The sequence below is a fragment of the Lissotriton helveticus genome, chromosome 11 (assembly GCF_964261635.1).
Source record: "Lissotriton helveticus chromosome 11, aLisHel1.1, whole genome shotgun sequence".
NCBI lineage: Eukaryota > Metazoa > Chordata > Amphibia > Caudata > Salamandridae > Lissotriton > Lissotriton helveticus.
The window spans coordinates 54326793-54346903 of NC_136072.1; the positions used below are offsets into that span (position 1 = coordinate 54326793).

The 20111-nt window shown below is 44.8% G+C and overlaps 1 protein-coding gene across 1 annotated transcript in view; it reads left to right on the plus strand.

Annotated features, from left to right (window-relative positions):
- Nucleotides 1-20111, plus strand: part of PRSS56 (serine protease 56) — a 61771-nt gene that overhangs the window by 21082 nt on the left and 20578 nt on the right. The window contains exons 5-10 of the mRNA XM_078666068.1: nucleotides 2639-2747; nucleotides 3501-3660; nucleotides 4865-5007; nucleotides 10261-10420; nucleotides 18770-18958; nucleotides 19905-20066. Of these exons, the coding sequence (XP_078522194.1) occupies nucleotides 2639-2747; nucleotides 3501-3660; nucleotides 4865-5007; nucleotides 10261-10420; nucleotides 18770-18958; nucleotides 19905-20066 (923 nt within the window). The remainder of the gene's footprint in view (nucleotides 1-2638; nucleotides 2748-3500; nucleotides 3661-4864; nucleotides 5008-10260; nucleotides 10421-18769; nucleotides 18959-19904; nucleotides 20067-20111) is intronic.

Consider the following 20111-nt stretch of genomic DNA (forward strand, 5'->3'; position numbering starts at 1 on the left):
CTCCACATACACAGCTCTGCAAATATTGCTTCCAGTTCCCTCATTTTAACAGTGGTCTATTAGTAGAAGGAATACTAGTGGAGTAATAACATGCCCCCATGTGCCACAAAATCTGAGAGAAAGGTATCCTCACCTCAGCCAGTGTTGCTAGATTTTGAGAGTTGATTTAAGGGAACTAGCAAATTATACTGTTCCAAAGTCCAACGCTTTTCCTCAGTTAAGTCATTGTAAAGACTGGCGTGGTAAAGGAATGCGTGGTTAAGACACATTCGTTGTTCTGACCGTGTTGTTAAGGAACTTGTGGTTTAGGCATGGGTAGTTGTATCATACAACCTGCCAAAACTAGCTACAGCATTTAATATTTATATGGCTAAAATTGCCACAAATTCAATATGAATTATTGTGCCTAATGCTGCCTGTTCTACAAATACTTTAAGCAATGTATGAACCCTAATCAATGAAGGCAGGCAGCCCTTCCATAACATATAAATGGTTCCTTAAGAGCATGTGAAAGAAACACTATACAGTGCCACACTTGAGTAATAGCTCTATTGCAATAAAGTTCCTATCAGCCCTGGGTTTTTGCAACTGCATGATAGGTCTTTTAGGGCCACACATATACCAAAAGAAGTGAAACTGTAAGTCCCAGAATGCAAACATCTGAGAAAAGCTGTGCATAATGGGAAGTAATCCCTATGCTAACAAAGATGCCATTAATGTATCCTTTCAGCAAACAAATATATGGAAACAAATATGTAGTGCTGGCCATAAATGTGCAAAGATGAATATATAGCAGAATACCAAAATGCCTAAAAATAAATTTGTAGCTACATCCTTAAACAAGCAAAGGGGAGAAAGACTTCTTTAGAAACTAACGCAAATATGGAAAATTAGGGAAGTAAAATCAAAATAGCCCTAGACAAATCTTTAAGCATGTATGAACCACTAAAAACTCTATAGTGGCTTGTAATATGCTAAAAGAAAGCTTAAAAATGACAAAAGTGCAATGCCTAATCTTCAGAAAACGTCCCAGAGAATGTATTCTGACAAAATGTTCCTTAAACATGTTCCTTAGTCATTGACACGAGCTTACTACCTGACAGTATTTTCTTCAGGCATAGGGCGTGTGCTTGCAAAGAGCACAACTGAATTGCCCCAAGGCATTCTTAATAAGATATCGGAAGAGAGTTATAAAAAGATAATGGTACTTGCCCACGATCACACAATTTGGTCAAGTGCCATGTGGGGTAGCTGGGATCGAAAACACAGGCCTCCTGAAAAAACGCTGCAACTTGGACTGTAAATGTACAGCAACTAAGACTGTCACGTGCCACGTTCCATGCCTGCTAGTCAACTAGCTATGAGAAACAAGTCATCAAAAAGTCATATCTAAACACAGAAAGTAGAAAGTAATTCACATTTTTAAGAATGAGAACCTTAACAAGTCATTATTTACCTACACAAATGGGAAAACATATCCTTAGCTATGTGACAAAAATCCAAATCTAGAAACATTGACCTCAGCCTGCTCACCTCTTGTGTCCCTGGCCAGAGCTGTGCAGTGGGTGGCAGCCACAACCTACAGGACTTTTTAGAAAACACCATCTTTGTTGATGGACATGGTTTGTGCTGCCCACCCCTCTCACCTCCTCCAAACTGGAGACAAATAAGTAGATCATGCCTGTGCCATGAAGGAATGTCCAGGTTTAGAGAAACCGTACATGGAGTGTGCTTCAATGTGTCACTGGCCTGAGGGAAGAGGCTATATGCATGAACTGGAGGAGCTGAATTTGGAGTTTTCGCCAGCAGCCAGCAATGGATAAGTGCACTGCATGGTTGGCCTATCATCTCAGTGAGAGCTGTGCCCCCATTACAATATTTCTAGGGGGCTGAATTCCTTGAGACACAGTAAAGGCAGTACTAGTCTCTAATGGCACAATATATTTAGTTTCTTTTTAACTTGTTTTTCACTGTTGAGTGAAAAACACAGGTTCGGTAATAGTCTTTGTTTTAGGAAGGCCCAGCAAAACATAATGTGGTCAAAATAGATTTTTGGGTGCTGTGATGAAAAGCTTTAGAAATTTTGCAGAGTTATAAAACTACTTGTGCACTACATGGACTATTTGTATGTAATTTTAACAATAATTTATATTTACATTTTTTATTTTATAAATTAGTTTTATTTAATTTAAAATTATTTCCTATGGGGTTACATTTAAGCTCCTGCTTTCGTTATTTTCTATAGGAGAGTTTTGCTCTACCAGGGGTTGGCCATGTGTGGTGCTGGACACACTACTGTGTTTTTTTAGTCGTAACTTACACTGGACTCAGTACTGTGTTTTTTAGTGATAGCTCATGCTTGTAAGTTAGGCTCCACCCCTTTTCCTGGGTTGGGGGCTTTAGCCTACACTTTTCAGAAACTTTACACTCGGATTTTGTGAATAGCCAAAAGTAGTAAAGTTACTCAAAAGCATGAGAGTACATTTACATATGTAAGTTACACACAAGTGTTATTTACCTTTGTGAATATTCCAGACAATGCATAAAATGTCTCCAAAGGTTCTGTAATCTTGAGGCAAGAAAGTATCAATTGACAGGGTATTTTTACTGAAATTATGACTTTTTGTTTCCGGGGCAGGAACAGCAACGAGCTGTACTGGACGGTGGTGGTAGGAGATTACGACCTCAGCCAACCAGATGAGGGGGAGACTGTTCTTGGGGTGAACCGGATTGTTATCCACCCTAAGGTAGGTAGGAGGCAGAACTTACCTTCATTGCCAAGAAGATGTAGAGAACCAAGTAATCTTCACTGAATGACTGAAGCACTGTTTAGCTCAAGTTTAGACTTTAATCAAACAAGTATGAGTTGGCTGAAACCCCAGTACAAATTAAACTTAAAAGTGACAGCTGTCCAGCAGACTTTGGGTTAAAAATACCATTCCCTCCTAGATGCCAGTACCAGCTTTGGACTCTGGCCCACCCACTGACAATACCCCTCCTGGACCAATCCCTGCTGGGAGGGAACATCCCTTGTAGTCCATTTCCTGCTCTTCACCTCCAAACCTTCTCAAACATATCACCCCCTCTAATACTGACATGTTGGGTGTCCACTTCCTACAATAAAGAAGCCACTATGGGATATCCACACCCGCACCCCCAACTGTGCGGTTCTGGGGACTACTCACACGCTGACTGCACATTTGCCACACTTGATGCTTTGGTCTCTATTTTGGAGTTAACTCCATGCGTGCCGCGCATTTTCCCGCCGTGTGCTGAAGTTTTAAAAAACCCGCGGTTCATGATGAGCTCAGCTTGTCATGAGCGTACGAGAGGCGTAACTCATGACGAGCTGAGCTCGTCATGAGCGTCAAAGGGGTTAAACCAGAATACTTAGCCCAGCCGATGTCTTGCAAATTAAACTCTACGATAAAAACATCAATACTCCAAAGTGAGACGCACAGTCATTCACAGCGTGTGTTGTTTTTTTGCCTTCTACACAGTTCAACCAAAAGACCTTCAATAATGACCTGGCCCTTGTGGAGCTCACCACCTCCACTCTGGGCTTGGAAAATGCCAGCCCCGTCTGCCTACCAGAGTTCCTGCAGGACCCGCCCGCCGGCACACCTTGCTTCATTGCCGGCTGGGGCTCTGCCTACCAAGGTAAGCAGCAATGAGCAGACATTATGGGTTGAACCATACCAGTAGACCAGTGACCACACACGCAGAGGGACCAGGCCAAGTGCTGTTATGTTATAATATGCTATATTGATTTGTATAGCGCACTAATCACCCGAGAGGGTATCCAGGCACTTGGGCAGGTGTGTAGGTTTGTGATCCCCAAGTTGTGGTAGTTGTCAATAGTGCATATCGCATTTCTTTTGCAAGGCAAAATCCCTTCTCTATAAGATTCTGCGGTTTTATCTGAGTAGCTACAAAATGCCAATTAATGATCAGGATTAGGGCACCTTGGGTCTGACACTCATCAGTAGACACTTTTGCTAACACCTATGAAGGCACTCAGCACATGGTGAGCACAGATGACTGCAAAGGATTGCTGATTCTTGAGCAAACATGGAATTCAAGTCACAGTGTGCTGAAGGAAATAATGTCAGTGGGCCCGATTCACAGAACTAACTTAAGGCAAAATCCTAAACTTACTACTTTTGGTATTCACAGAAGTTAGGATTTGGTCTTAAGTTTGTCTTAAGACAAATTTAAGACAGACTTAAGTTAGGATTTTGTCTTAAGTCTGTCTTAAGTTTGTCTTAAGACAAACTTTAGACAAATTCCTAACTTTTGTGAATACCAAAAGTAGTAAGTTTAGGATTTTGTCTTTAGTTAGTTCTGTAAATCGGCCCCAATGTTATGTAAATAAACTTAGACCAAGTACACTTGCTCTGATATCCTCTGCTGAGAGATTTCTGACATATTTATGCTTGTTTTGGAGAGACTGAAAAGGTTGAAGAATTTTCCATACAAGTAAGAATAAATAGCAATTTTCTTTTATCAATAATGAGATCTAGTGTTAGCAAAAGGAAGACCAAGAAGGAAATTACTGCTCTAATTTAGAAATATCACTAGCAATGTTCACACTATCAGAATTCACGTTTGGACTTTAATCACACATACCCAATGTATGAAAGGGTTTTACCCATTCTGTGTCTAGAGGAAAATGTGTTAGTACATATGGGCCCAAGTTAAATCCTACTGTTCATCAGTGACTTTAATCCCATGATGAGATGCTGTTCTCCTTTGCTGTTTAAACTCCTTGCCACTTTGTATTATTTTATGTTCTGTTACTCAAAACCTCTGGTACTTTAAGATGACCATGTCTTGTTATTTGTACCACCTTTGCCCTTGAAAGATGGACCCTCTGCAGATGTAGTGATGGAGGCCCGGGTACCAATGCTAAGCCAGGATTCTTGCCGGAATGCACTGGGCAAAGACCTGCTCACCAGCACCATGTTCTGTGCTGGGTACCTTTCGGGTGGCATAGACTCCTGCCAGGTATGTGGGTAACGTACGGTCACAGCCCATTGCATGAACAAAGAGACTGGCCGAGGTGTGGCGGGAGGCAGTTTTATCCTGGGTTTGGAACCCCTGTAGCTGCAACTACTTTTCTTAAGTTGTCGCAGCCAAGGTATTCACCACAGACAACCTGCTTGTAAATGAGTGTTGTTCTCCGCGTATGTTGACATCTAGGTCCCTCCACATAGCCCAAGAACAAAGACTTACTGGGGAGTTGTTCTCATGGAAGCTAGCACAGCGTTCCATCAAACAGGTGAAAATCCAAGACTCATATGTTAGTACCACACACACACACACACACACACACACACACACACACACACACACACACACACTCACAGACATACACATGAGCATACATAAACTGACACACAAACACCCATATAGACACACACATGTACACACACATATAAGGGCTTTTTTGTGTTACCCTAAAGCAATCTGTTTTTTTAGTCTTTTTTTGGTTTCATTGAATTATTTAGACTATCACACCTGATGAAGTGATTTGTAACTAAAAAGTTCAGGCTGGAAACACTGGCTGTAATGAATTAGAGTTAGGTTGTCTCCCAGGTGCGCACATGCACACACCTCTCTAGCGTGAACTTTGGACATCACTTAAGACTGCTGTACGTATTGAAATTACTGTTGGATCTCACCGCTTGGTGAGAAATCAAAGGCTCTTTGTAGTATTTACAGCTCGCTCAATGGATGTTGCCACAGGGTCTCTTATGTAAAGATGAGAACCGATCACAAACCACATTTTGTAGTATGTAAAGTGGCAATGCAGTATTACAACAAAATGCGATTGAGAAAGCTACGGGATCTCTGGATACATTGGTATACGTTTCAGTAGTAAACAAGGGACAAACAATTGGGAAAGCATGTAAAACAGAGAATATTTACCAGTTAATGGGAGGGGTTAGGGAAATTTAGGGAGGGGGTTAAGGAGGAACATTCTAACACTAACACACATCTTTCAAAGAGTAAGACCGTTGCTATTCACAAACTTCACTTTTGTAGCTACTACAGCCCAAAAGGTGTCAAGGCGTGTATGAATTTATTAAACTCCGGCTAAGTCAAGACCAACATATGATAACTCACATGTACTACAACAGACTCCCATATACAACAATGTAGACCCTGAAAACAAAAACAACTCATAGGAACAAATGTTAAAGTAATAAAGTTAGGTTAAAAAAAAAAAAGTTAATAATAAACTACTAAAACAAAATATAATGAAACTTTCTTCAACACATTACAAATAACTTACTTTGATCAAACACAACTAGATGTTTTCTAGATATTAAATACAATTTCAAGTGTGAGTGACACGGGATTTAAAAAATTTATTGTTTACAATATATTACTTATATTTTAAAGTATTATATTTAAAGCACATTCAATTTGAACAGTTAGTGTGCTGTAGCATTTTATTTCATTAGTTCTACATTAAAGATATATGTTTAAAATAAATTAAAATGTATATTTTACAATAAAATATTTTTATTTTTTAAAGATAAAAAACATAAGTAACTTTCCGTAAACTTTCCCATCTGCCTTGGTGGTGACGACCTCCACCTACTTGTACCAATAACTTCACAATCATTGAAGTTGTTGTAGTAGGCTCACCCCTGGTTAGAGGGGCCTACACCTAGGGGTAAATCTGCACTTGGAAATGGTGAATAGTAAAATAGTGTAGAGTTACACCTAGGCGTATTACTAAATATTCACATGTATAGTTACCTTTGTGAATGTCAGTCAGAGGAAAGTAATTATGAGACACCGAGGGTGTGTCTCTGCGGAGGGCATCTCACTACTGACCAATGGGAGCCCACAAATGATAAGTCTGGGTGACAGGTGATGTACTACTCATGAGAGACTTTAAATACCCACCCTACGGCACCTTATGGGTGCTATATGTCCTGGGGGTGTCTGGGCACAGTAGGTTTCCATACCAGTACAGAGCCCTTTCATTATTTAGAAGGAATACGCCTCAAGCTGCACTGGGTGCCCTCTGAACTTCTGGTGCACAGGCTTGTAGTGAGTAACCCTTTGGTGAAAAGGAGCAATGATTTGCTTCCTGAACCAGACTGTAGGACACAGAAGAAGACCACTACTGCATGTGCTTGCCGGTTGCTTTCAGATTTAAACATTTTTTTGCAGAGTTTTATATAGCGCGAACTTGACCCGAAGGTATCAGTTATCAGAGCGTTTTACATCGCACCAGTTACGTTACATGAGGACACACATTCATTTTTGTTAGGCACGAGGAGATTAAGTGATTTGCCCAGAATCACAGGATGTTCAGCGTCACTGCCGAGACTTGAACACACTTCCCCAGGTCTGAGGTCGAGCGCCCTAGCCGTTAGGCCAACTCCTCTCCGCCTGTTAAGATGGAGGGACAACCTCCCAAGGCTTACATTTGGCAATACCCGTTAAAAGCATTGGATTGTACCTTTTGACTCAATCAAAATTTTCCATCCACTCCCTGGTTTCTTCCTCCTATGTACAGCATCTGTTGTAACTAAGGGCCTGATTTAAATCTCTGCAGATGGGTTACTCCATCACAACGGTGAGGGATATCCCGTCCGCCGAAATATAAATCTAATTTATATCCTTTGGGATGTATATTTCCGCGATCGTGATATCTGTCACTATTAGACTTCTTGTCCGTACTGACTGCAGGCTACGTGTCATTTAAACTGTTCTTTGAGAGTAGTGCCTTCTTCAGGAGAGAGAACAAAAGGCTCACCCTGGAGGGATGTGCTGGACGCAAGCTCCAGATAGACAGGGTGGGTGGGGAGTATGGGAAGGAGGTGATATTTAGAGTTGAGCTGTAGTGCAGCTTCCAAGGATTGCTAAGTGATGCGTCCTTAGCGCAACTGGATGCTTTGGGTTTTCATACACATGGGGGCAGAGGATGCATTATTTAAATTGGGCATGTGCACTAGTTAGTTAAAACATTTTTTAGCTGTTCCCTCTAGAGTTCCACATTTTTTAAAAGACATTTATTTTTCATGTTTAGGAACTTATTAGTAGAGAATGCTGACAAAAAAACGAAATATAAACATGGCATAATATTCACTGATCAACCAGTGTTTAATTCAAGGCAAGTAAAAGTAAAACCCGAATGTGAAATCGTTAACCTCTCTTTTCCAAATGTCTGATTTTCACCTGAAAGCTGTTGTTCAAATAACACCTACTAATCAAGTAGACAATAAAAAAAATTCGAATAGAAACTTTGTCATTCAGACATCGGCCTCTGTTTCGAGGTATTTAAATATCAAAAGTGTGTGCTTACAAACTTTGTAATTATTATTTCGTGCAGGCCTTTCATAAGCTTTTGTGAGCTGGGTAAAAAAAATTTGCATTTCCCCATCCTAGCTTTCACCACATCAATAGAAAGAAGCATACCCATGAAAGACCAGGACAGGTTGCTACACTTGTAGGTGTGGAATAGAGGGAACATTTCCGCAGTTGCCCCCATGCCCACTTGTGACAGTCTAGTTTTTTTTGAATTTCCAAAACCTTTCTAACTAATTTATTCAATCAATGAGACCCTGGGTTTGCATTGGCGAATATTCTTGTGACGTTTACTTAGGGTTATTTGAGTGGAGATGTAGTTTATATGCCTAAATTGCATTTCAGCTTCTCCACTTTAATGAACTGTGTGACCCAAGGTAAACACTTGGCCCGGGTGTGGGATTCTGCTCCGCTCGCGGAATTTTCCCCACTCTGTGCTCGGTGTAGAGCGTGGGGTTCCAAAAAACTCCATGGAACAGAGTTTTTTCCTCGCTCGTGCTCACTGATGTTAAGTTGGCGAGCACGAGCAAGGAAAATCTTACTCCAGAACACCCCCGGTGAGATTTCTCAACATGGGTGGTCTCAGATGGTCGCTACCACTCACATTGAGAAACCGTACATTCGTATTGAGGGAGCTGCAGCTCGAGAAGAACATCTACTCGAGAGGCAGAAAGAAGCAGCATCCACTTGCGCTGCACGTGGTGCCATTCGCACTAATTTTACAGCACGGCAAAAACACCCGGCGCTAAAAACAAGTGTAGCTGGCGTACGCAGAGCTCTGCTCAGTCCTAGTAAACACCTTAAGGTTTTGCCACTCAGTTCTGTCAAACCTTTGGAAGCGATTAGTGTTGAATCAACATGCAACACTCGCTGTATAGCACAATAGATTAATTAAGATTGATCTAGTATAAAGCACCAGAGTTCATCTGAAGTGAGAGACCTGCCTCCCTCACAATGAGCCCTTCACTTCTAGATGTTCTGTTTGGCTGATGCCTGGTGGAGCTACCTGACAGCTAAAGAGGAGATGGACTGTGGACATCCCCTTCGGTCGTCACCTACCCAGCCAGACTTTGGGCAGACCCTCCTTCGTCTCTCCTTTCTCTCCTTTCTATCTAACTCCTACCCCTTTACCCCACCCCCTTACCCTTCTAAACTCTATTTATTTCGTCTTCTACACTATGAAATGTTTTTCTAGTAACTGATGTAACGTGTAACTGAAGTAATTGTATAATTTCTGTGGGACCTTATGTAAAGTGCTCTGATACCTCCGCGTCTAGCCAGCGCTATATAAAACTTTTTAAATAAAAAATAAATAAATAAAATACAGTGAAGTCCTGTGCACTGCAACATTGCATCCAGATTGGCCATTGGCTTTGTGCTTTTGTAAACCTATGTTCTCCCTTTCACTACTTTGATGCAGTTTAAAGACACATCAGTTTGAGAGTTGAGAGAACCGTCCTTGTGTGGGAAATGTATGTACACAAGCACACTTAGTGTCAATTCAAAAGAGGTTCCATTACTTCAGTTCTCGTCCTAGCTCCTGCATCTTGCTACACCACCCACCATTTCTATCCACCACAGCTTCCCAATGATGGTTGCCCCAATGAGTCCATGGGATTACTGCCTTATTGTCACAAAAAACCTAGACTCACCAGCAATTAGTCAGTTGAGACAGTGCACTACACAAGTGCAGTCATTGACTCACTCCTCCGAGTGCAAGGATGGTGTGACGCTAAGTACCATGTTTGTTCTAGAACTATTTCAATGCACTAGTTGATGTCTACGAATATTAGTACTCACAGGTCACTCCTATCTGCCCTTTACAGCTCCTGGGGTCACCTCTGTGGGGGAGGAATGATTCTTAGAATGTCTCACTAATGTTCACCTAAAACCAACAATTTCACTCAAAGTCGTATGCTTTCCTTCCAGGGGGATTCTGGGGGCCCTCTGGCTTGCCAGGACCCTACCTCCAAGCAGTATGTCCTGCATGGCATCACGTCTTGGGGTGATGGCTGCGGAGAGAAAGGGAAGCCGGGAGTTTACACTCGGGTGACGGCCTTCACAGACTGGATCTCTCATCAGATGAGTAGTACGTATCTGCCTTAAAGCATCATGCACCAACATTTGATTCACTACTGAAAGCTGTCACTACCATTACTTACACTTACCAAAGTCTAGTATACGGTATTTGTTTCTAGTTCCTTCTCACTCTTGTGTCTCTCCCATTGTTCTGCCATGTTGACCTGCCTCTAGTTACTTCTCACCCTTGTGTCTCTCCCATTGTTTGGCTATGTTTACATGCCAATAGCTCTTCTCAGCCTTTTGCCTTTTTCTTATTGCTCAGCCATGTTGACCTGCCTCTAGTTCCTTCTCACCCATGTGTCTCTCCTATTGTTCTGCCATGTTGACCTGCCTCTAGTTCCTTTTCCCCTTCTGTCCCTCTCATTGTTCTGCCATGTTGGCCTGCCTCTAGGTCATGCTAACCCTTGTGTCGCTCCCATTATTCTGCCATGTTGACCTGCCTGTAGGTCTTCTCAACACTTTGCCTTTCTCTCACTGTTCTGCTAAGTTGGCCTGCTGCTATTCCATTCTCATTCTTGTGTCTCTCCAATTCTTCTGCCATGTTGGCTTGCCTCTAGTTTATTCTCATCCTTCTGTCTCTCCAATTATTCGGCTATGTTTACCTGCCAATAGCTCTTCTCAGCCTTTTGCCCTTTTCTTATTGCTCAGCCATGTTGGCCTGCCTCTAGTTCCTTCTCATCCTTGTGTCTCTCCCATTGTTCTGCCATGTTGAACTGCATATAGTTCTTCTCAACCATTTGTATTTCTCTTATTGTTATGCCATGTTGGCTTGACTCTATGTCGTTGTCCACCTGGTGTCTCTCCCACTGTTCTACCATGTTGGCCTGCCTCTAGTTCCGGCTCACCCTTGTGTCTCTCCCATTGTTCTGCCATGTTGACCTTCCTGTAGTTCTTCTTAACACTTTGCCTTTCTCTTACTGTTCTGCTATGTTGGCCTGCTGCTATTCCATTCACATTCTTGTGTCCCTCCCATTGTTCTGCCATGTTGACCTGCCTCTAGTTCCTGCTCACCCATGTTTCTCTCCCATTGTTCTGCCGTGTTGACCTGCCTATAGTTCTTCTCGAACCATTTGTCTTTCTCTCATTGTTCTGCCATGTTGGCCTGCCTATAGTTCTTTTCAACCCTTTGTCTTTCTCTTATTGTTCTGCCATGCTGACCTGCCTCTAGATCCTTGTCCCCCATGTTGGCCCACCTCAAGTTCCTTCTAACCCTATTGTATCTCCCATTGTTCTGCCATGTTGACCTGCTAATAGGTCTCCTCAACCCTTTGTCTTTCTCTTACTGTTCTGCCATGTTGGCCTGCCGCTAATCCATTCTTATCCTTGTGCCTCTCCAATTCTTCTGCCATGTTAGCCTGCCTCTGGTTAATCTCATCCTTGGGTCTCTCCCACTGTTCTGCCATGTTGACCTGCCTATAGTTCTTCTCAAATCTTATGTCTTTCTCTTACTGTCTGCCATGTTGGCCTACTGCTAATCCATTCTTATCCTTGTGCCTCTCCAATGGTTCTGCCATGATGGCTTACCTCCAGTTCCTTTCTAACCCATTAGCTCTCTCCATTTTCTCTGCCATGGGCGAGCGGTGGAAGCACAAACTTTGCTGCGGGCACAGAGGGGGCGTCGGGAGACCTCCGGCTCCGTAGCTGCACATCGCCATCGGGCAGCCGTGAGGGAAACGGCAGGACTTTAATCACCAGCAGCCCCGGGGACACAGGCGCACACCTGACGCGCAGGCTGCGACAGGAGGCGGTTCAAAGCCTCCCGCGACAGCGAGCACTGCGGGGAGCGGTGGAAGCACAAACTTTGCTGCGGGCACAGAGGGGGCGTCGGGAGACCTCCGGCTCCGTAGCTGCACATCGCCATCGGGCAGCCGTGAGGGAAACGGCAGGGCTTTAATCACCAGCAGCCCCGGGGACACAGGCGCACACCTGACGCGCAGGCTGCGACAGGAGGCGGTTCAAAGCCTCCCGCGGCAGCGAGCACTGCGGGGAGCGGTGGAAGCACAAACTTTGCTGCGGGCACAGAGGGGGCGTCGGGAGACCTCCGGCTCCGTAGCTGCACATCGCCATCGGGCAGCCGTGAGGGAAACGGCAGGACTTCAATCACCAGCAGCCCTGGGGACACAGGCGCACACCTGACGCACAGGCTGCGACAGGAGGCGGTTCAAAGCCTCCCGCGGCAGCGAGCACTGCGGGGAGCGGTGGAAGCACAAACTTTGCTGCGGGCACAGAGGGGGCGTCGGGAGACCTCCGGCTCCGTAGCTGCACATCGCCATCGGGCAGCCGTGAGGGAAACGGCAGGACTTCAATCACCAGCAGCCCCGGGGACACAGGCGCACACCTGACGCGCAGGCTGCGACAGGAGGCGGTTCAAAGCCTCCCGCGGCAGCGAGCACTGCGGGGAGCGGTGGAAGCACAAACTTTGCTGCGGGCACAGAGGGGGCGTCGGGAGACCTCCGGCTCTGTAGCTGCACATCGCCATCGGGCAGCCGTGAGGGAAACGGCAGGACTTCAATCACCAGCAGCCCCGGGGACACAGGCGCACACCTGACGCGCAGGCTGCGACAGGAGGCGGTTCAAAGCCTCCCGCGGCAGCGAGCACTGCGGGGAGCGGTGGAAGCACAAACTTTGCTGCGGGCACAGAGGGGGCGTCGGGAGACCTCCGGCTCCGTAGCTGCACATCGCCATCGGGCAGCCGTGAGGGAAACGGCAGGACTTCAATCACCAGCAGCCCCGGGGACACAGGCGCACACCTGATGCGCAGGCTGCGACAGGAGGCGGTTCAAAGCCTCCCATGCCCTCTCGCACCGCGAGTTGCGCGCGCGGGAGAAGCCCGGGACAAGGGCGGGGCCGTCAGTGGCCGTCCGGGACCGACGAGGGACGGGACGGGCCCACTCCCTTACACCCAGGAGTCAGGACACAAGCGCAAGATGGGTAAGAGAAAGCTGCCCTCCCCTGTTGCCGGCGGTACCCCAAAGGTAAAAGCACCCAGGAACTCTAACAGTATCCTATCTTTCCTGACTACGGAGGTGGGGAAGCTGACCACAGAAATTGCTAGGACTGAACGGAAATTGGGATTAGATCCATCAACAAACAACAAGGGGGGTATTACTTCTATCCCTCTTGAAACAAGGATTGTTATTGGGCCATCAAATGACACTGTCACTCCTCCTATCCTTATCCCTGCCACCGCTGAGACTACTGGGGTGACCCCAATTCCTTCTGGTATTGCTGGAGTAAGCACTGTTGCATGCCCTAAACCACCTAAGAGGCAGTACAAGAAAAAGTACAGATATAAACCAAAGGGAGGAAGGGGCACTGTGGGTTCAATGGAAAGAGCAATTAGAGGCATGGTGGAAAAAGCTATTACAGATAAGGTTGAACCCACGCTAACAAAAATCGCCTCAGACATTATTGACGTCCTACAACAGTGTGTTGATGGTATTCTAAGGAAATGTGAACGCTTGAACGCATGCCTAAAAACCGTTGAACCTCCCATGTTTGTTTTTAAAGGGAACACGCCTGAGGCACCAGGACCCTCTTGCTCTCAGCTAACTGGTGGCTCAAAAAGACCCAGAGAGGAATCCCCAGTAGCAAAGAGTGCGGCAACTACATCTACCTGTGGCCTAGCCACCGCCCGGGCAGACGCACTCAGTATAGCAGGAGGGAAGCCTCTGCCCTCTAAAAATAAGACCCTGGTACAACAGAAGCCACTTAATTTACCTGCCTTGGCAACCACAACCATTTCTTCTAGTGGCTTAGCCACCACCCAGGCAGACACATCTAGTATAGCAGGAGGGAACCCTCTGCCACCTAAAAATAAGACCCCGGCACAACAGAAGTCACCCAACTTACCTGGCTCGGCACGTCAGCTCATTATTAATTTGCCGCCTGAGGCTGTGCCTTTTGTAGCCATTCTGGTTAATGTTCCCCCACTCAAGCCAAGAGAGTATGAACAATCCCACCAACTGTTAGCAAGGGTAAAGTCGTGGTCAAATTCAATTTGCTCAGGTGACAATGATATTTCTAGCGCGATTCTTTCAGCCCGGCGGGTGGGTTGGATAGGGCGCACTACTAAATCAGTAGAGGGTGATTGTGTGATAATTAATTTTAATAATCCTGGGGAAGCGAGTAGATTATTATGGGACGCGTCACCTTTGGAAGGACTGGATGCTGGGCCCCGAGCAGTACCCTTGGGCTTTTTTTACCCCATCACCAAACCTCACTTAACCCTGAATAAGGGCTGTGCCCAAGGAAAGGAACATGATCGGATAACCACCTGGCCTACTCAATCAGTGCACTCTCCTCAGGAACCTGACTATAGCTGGACCAAGAGTAATAGGTCGAACAACTTTAAATCCAGTACATACACATCATCGGCCTTAAACAGACCTATACCTTTGCACAACAGATTCATGCCTCTGACTTGGGCTGCCGAGCAGAACTGACGCCAAACCCTTAATGCCCCATCGCCTATTCTACCCTTAGTGAATAACTCCCTGCCAGGAAATCTTAGTAGAAGGCTTAAAATAGTAAGTTGGAACATAGCCGGGCTCCGTTCAAAGAGGGAGGATAGTGCATGGCTAAACTTCCTAAATCTACATGACATCATAGCCTTGCAAGAAACATGGGACTGCAATAGCAATTTTTGGGTCCCTGGGTACACATCCTATTTTGTCCCAGCCACCACATCTCCCATTGGTAGGGACAAAGGGGGCCTCATGATCCTGACCACTGTACTCCTGGCGGGAACTGTTAAACAAATCGCTACCTGTTCCCCTAACTTTCTATGTCTAGAGATCAGTCTTGTCAATGATCTCAAATTTATTTTTATTAATTTTTACAACTCCGTATTAGACGGAGATCCGATCGAGCACCTCAGCTCTTTAGAGCACTTTTTGATTAATTATAAAGAAAGGCAAACAACCTTTGTACACACCATAGTCACGGGGGACTTTAACACTCATCTCTGCGAGCTATCTTGCCATATAGAAGATATAGATTGTCCCACCTCTGCACATTACCAACACTTTGAACACAGCTCAAAAGGACAAGCTCTAGAAAATCTCTTATCTACTGTTGATCTATATGAACCTGGGTTTAATGATATCAGTTACCGTGTCATGACATATAGTGCAAGAAACTCTGAATCAATTATAGACTATATTTTTGTTTCCCCTGGTTTATTAAATCTGGTTCTTTTTTATAATGCAGCCGTGGCTGCGTTTAGTGATCATAATCCAGTTATCCTTGAACTCACTAACTCTGTCGGTTTGATCAAGGAAGGAAACATTAAACCGTCAGTCCCGGCTGTGCGGTCCATGGACCAAGGTAGAAGGGTGAAGTGGACCAAAGTAGTTCCTGAAGACTTTTTTAATAACATAACATGTATAGCCCGCAAAGAAATAGACATTTGCCTAGACAGTTCAAAACAGGGGGAGGAAGTGATCCCTGCTTATACTATTCTGTGCGCATTGGTTTCTAATGAACTCACAGCTAAAGCCAGAAAGAACGTTCAGCCACACAAGGGTTGGTTGGATAGAGCCTGTTCAAAAGCACACACTAGACTCCTGGCAGAACTTAAAAAATCACCAAGGGATAAGGGGGAAGTGTCCAGATTAAGAAAAGAATACAAAATTATTACCAACGCACGTAAGGATGCCATTAAAAAGGAGGCATGATCTGCACTCATGGAAAAGGCAACACTAAGAGATAGTGCCAGTTTTTGGGCCATAATAAATAATCCCCTCTTTACCGGTGAAGTAAATGATAATTTAGAGGCCAACATTAGCGAGGAAGATTGGTTAGCCCATTTTAAAATCATCTATAGGAGTGATTATGTGTGTGAATCTTCCACTCTTTTCGCAGCGAATTCACCCAAGACGGCACTTTCCTTTTCTGTGGAAGAAGTTGAAAAGGCCATAACCAACACCGAAGGGAAAAAAGCTCCAGGCCCAGATGGCGTCCCAGCCGATATGTACAAAGCTAATATCCCTTTTTGGGCCAAAATCTTGACAAATGTTTTCAATAATGCCACCACTTGCAATCTGCCTGCTTCCTGGTCACAGGCAACCATTATTCCTATTTTCAAGAAAGGCCAACGGGGAGACCCAAGGTGTTATCGCCCCATCTCACTCATCGATTCTTCCTTTAAAATCTTGGGGAAAGTGATACTGGCACGAATCGATGAGTGGGCTGCCAGCAATAATATCCTATCTAATGCCCAATATAGGTTTAGAAGGGGAAGGGGGACTGAGGACCAGTGTCTTAATCTACACCTGATCCTGGGAAAGTACACCATGGCATCAAGAGGTTCTATTTACTTAGGGTTTATGGATTTGTCCACTGCCTTCGACCTGGTCAACAGGTCCAGGCTGTGGGCAATTCTCTTGGACCTGGGGATGGACCATTCTTTGGTGCATTTTCTGGCTGAGGCGCACCGGGATCTGGAAGCCTCAATCAGGATGACTCAGGGGGGAGCTTGTACCGCTGGCTTCAAGTCAACCAGAGGGGTGAGACAGGGTTGCATCCTTGCCCCACTGCTGTTTACATTGTACATAAACCATCTCGAATCCACCTTGGATCTGGCGACATTAGACGTCCCGCGTTTTGGAGGGCTGTCCACCCCGGTCCTCCTTTACGCGGACGACGCCGTGCTTGTGGCACGAACACCTCTTGGACTACAAAGACTATTGACGGCTTTTGACGCCTTCATGACCTCTCTCGACCTGAAAATAAATACAGACAAATCACATGTCATGTCAGTGGGTGGGAGGAAGAACAAAAAGCTGAAGTCCTTCTTCTGCGCAAACACACCTATCTCCAGCGTTAAAACTTGTACCTATCTAGGGGTGGTTTACGACGAAAATGGCACATGGGGACCCCAAACATCGGTTAAAGTTAATGCCATAAAAAGATCTGCGGCTGCTATTGCAGGTTTTCCCAAACGACTGGGTGGCAAACCTACAAAAGCCATGTTAGCAATTTACAGAGCCAAAACAATTGCTATAGCAAGGTACGGGGCTTCTATATGGGGCTACACCAACAATGTAGTAGCGATTCAGGTAGAGGAAAATAAAATCTTATGTATGCTCCTTGGTCTACCACAATCCACGGCCACTTTTTCTGTCCACACGGAGCTAGGTCAGGGGTACATAAGTGACATCATTAAACAATCTCCAATCATGATGTGGCTAAAAACCTGGTTGAACTCTAACCTAACCCTGAATCATACAATCTTAAGGGACTGTCTACGTATGGACAAGATGAAAAATATTCCGTGGTTAGCATACATTAATAATACCCTAAGCTCCCTGGGCCGTTCTGATTTATTTTCGAAACCTGAATGTATTGTTAAAGCCGACCTGGTATGGCTAAAAACGACTTTTATTAAACACAGAGAATTAGAGCGGGAGAGCAGCGAACTTGTGAAACTAACAGTGAGGGGGCACTATATCTCCAAGACTACTATTGCTATCGAACCTTACTTAAAAGTTGTGTCAATTCCGTTTCACCGCTGGTTACTTACCAAATTAAGATTTAACCAGATTCACCTCCTGTTAAATGACTCTAAGGTGTGGGCTAAGCCCAAGGATTTGCCTGTATGTAATTGCGATGGTTATTCTTTGCAGGACACTCTACATTTCATATTTTTTTGTAATTTTTTTGATTTGCCTAGGAAAAAATATATTATCCCACAACTCAAAAACAAGGGGTTTGTTCAAGCGAAACCAGCTCTTCTTCACCTTAAGCAGTTAGACTCCCCGCTAATCATGTTTGGTGTTGCAAATTTTCTGGTGGCTGCTTATCGTTTTAAAAAATGTACGACGAACAGACAACATAATACCTCTAGTGACAATTTATGAAATTACTGAAAAACTGTGTTTCTTTTTAAATTATGTAAATATTTTAAATTGCTCAATTTTAAACAGTATTTTTAATTTACTGCAACTGTATTCCCCTGATTATGTTACTGTGTCTGTGTGCTTTTTATGATTCTTTATTAATCGAAATAAAGCTGACTTGACTTGACTTGACTTGACTTCTGCCATGCTGACTTGTCTGTTGTTCCTTCCCTCCACTTGGCCTCTTCCCTGTTGTTCTGCCAAGCTTATTGAGAATTGTTCCTTCTATTCTTCCTGTCTCTTCCATCATTTCACCCTATTCCCCTGCCTCTACTGTTACCTCACTAACCAGTGGTCTCTCTCTCATTGTTCTGCCATATTGGTCTGTTGTAAGTTCCTTCTCACCCCCTGTTCTCACTCCCTTTGCTCAACTATGATGACTTGTGCCTGGTTCCGTCCCATCGCCTTCTCTCCCGCCATGTTGGCAAGCTCTAAGTTCTCTTTTTTGCTCACAGAATCACCGTTGAGCCGGGAGCCAACCTGCCATGAGTTGTTGAGTCTGTCCAAGCTGCCAGAGGATGCTCAAGGGTCAGAATTTGGTCGGCTTTGCTCCTTCTACAGTCAGTCGTGCACCCCACACCTGAGCCAGGCGGGCTGCACCCAAGCGGCAGAGGAGAAATGCAGAGTAAAGCTGAAGAAATGTGGTGAGTGCAGTGACAAGAGAAACACAAATACAGCCAATGTCCATCAAAGGAGGGATTCCAGTGCCCTGTCCAAAAAGTGTTGATGGTCCCTCATCTTGTCAGGTCCTTTGCTAGTACGCTTTGGCAAGGAAGCCTTTGGTTGACATTAAAACAAAAGTCAGGTGACACAATGTGATACGAGCCAATCTCTGCTTATCTACTGCATTGAGGAATTGGAGAGGTTGGTGTTGAAGGTGGCAATTGAGGGAGGGAAATGCAAAAGGAAAGCGGTCTGGTGAATTTGCATCAGTAGGAGACATGCAAAGGGACTTGCAAGAGTAAAAGTTTAAAGGGTGACCATGAGGGCAGACCATATGTCACACAACAAATTCTTGGCCCACTAAAAGGTCATGGAGGAAGGCAACATTCCTTGGTCTTGGTCGCCAGAGGAGAGAAGTAGGGAAAAGGACTGCAAGAGGGCAGTGGAGCAAAACAATACAATGTACTATCTCTGAGAGAGGAGGTCTCATGGGACTCAAAATACACACAATCAGCCAATAACTCAACACCTACAACACCAGATAGCTGGGAGGTCATTTTAGAGGGTAGTGAAAGATGGAGGGAAGACATTTTGGAAGATTGCCCTGGATCTTTGCCTTAGGACAATAGGAAGGGTTAAGGGATTGCAAAGGGAAAGAAGGAGAAAAAGTGGAATATAAAGGTTTGTCAGTAGGAATGCCTTACAGGACAACACTGACAACACTGACTACTGAAGTTACCCCTAGGCTGCCAACAACATGAAGGGACCTGGGACAAATAAGAGAAAAATGGGTCTCTGGCCAAAGAAGGGTGTCAGGTGTCATGTGACCGGCTGTCAGCTTCTTCCTGACCTACATCAATTCCCAAATACAAAGTATGGTGTGCATTCAGCACTTGCATTGCCTTATGTGCTTTTCTTGTTCTTCAGAGCTTCGCTCGTACGTGCAGGGGCTCCTGGATTTTCTGCGGTTAGCCGAGGAGTTCTTGCGCAACAATGTGGATTTCTCCTTCTTCACTCAGACCCTTCCACAGTTCATGGAGCAGATGTACCACCAGGTCTTTTCAGCCCGTGTCCGCAGGGATATTACAGGTACTACCCATTTCATGCCTTTGCTTTCGTGTGCCCAGCTTTGCT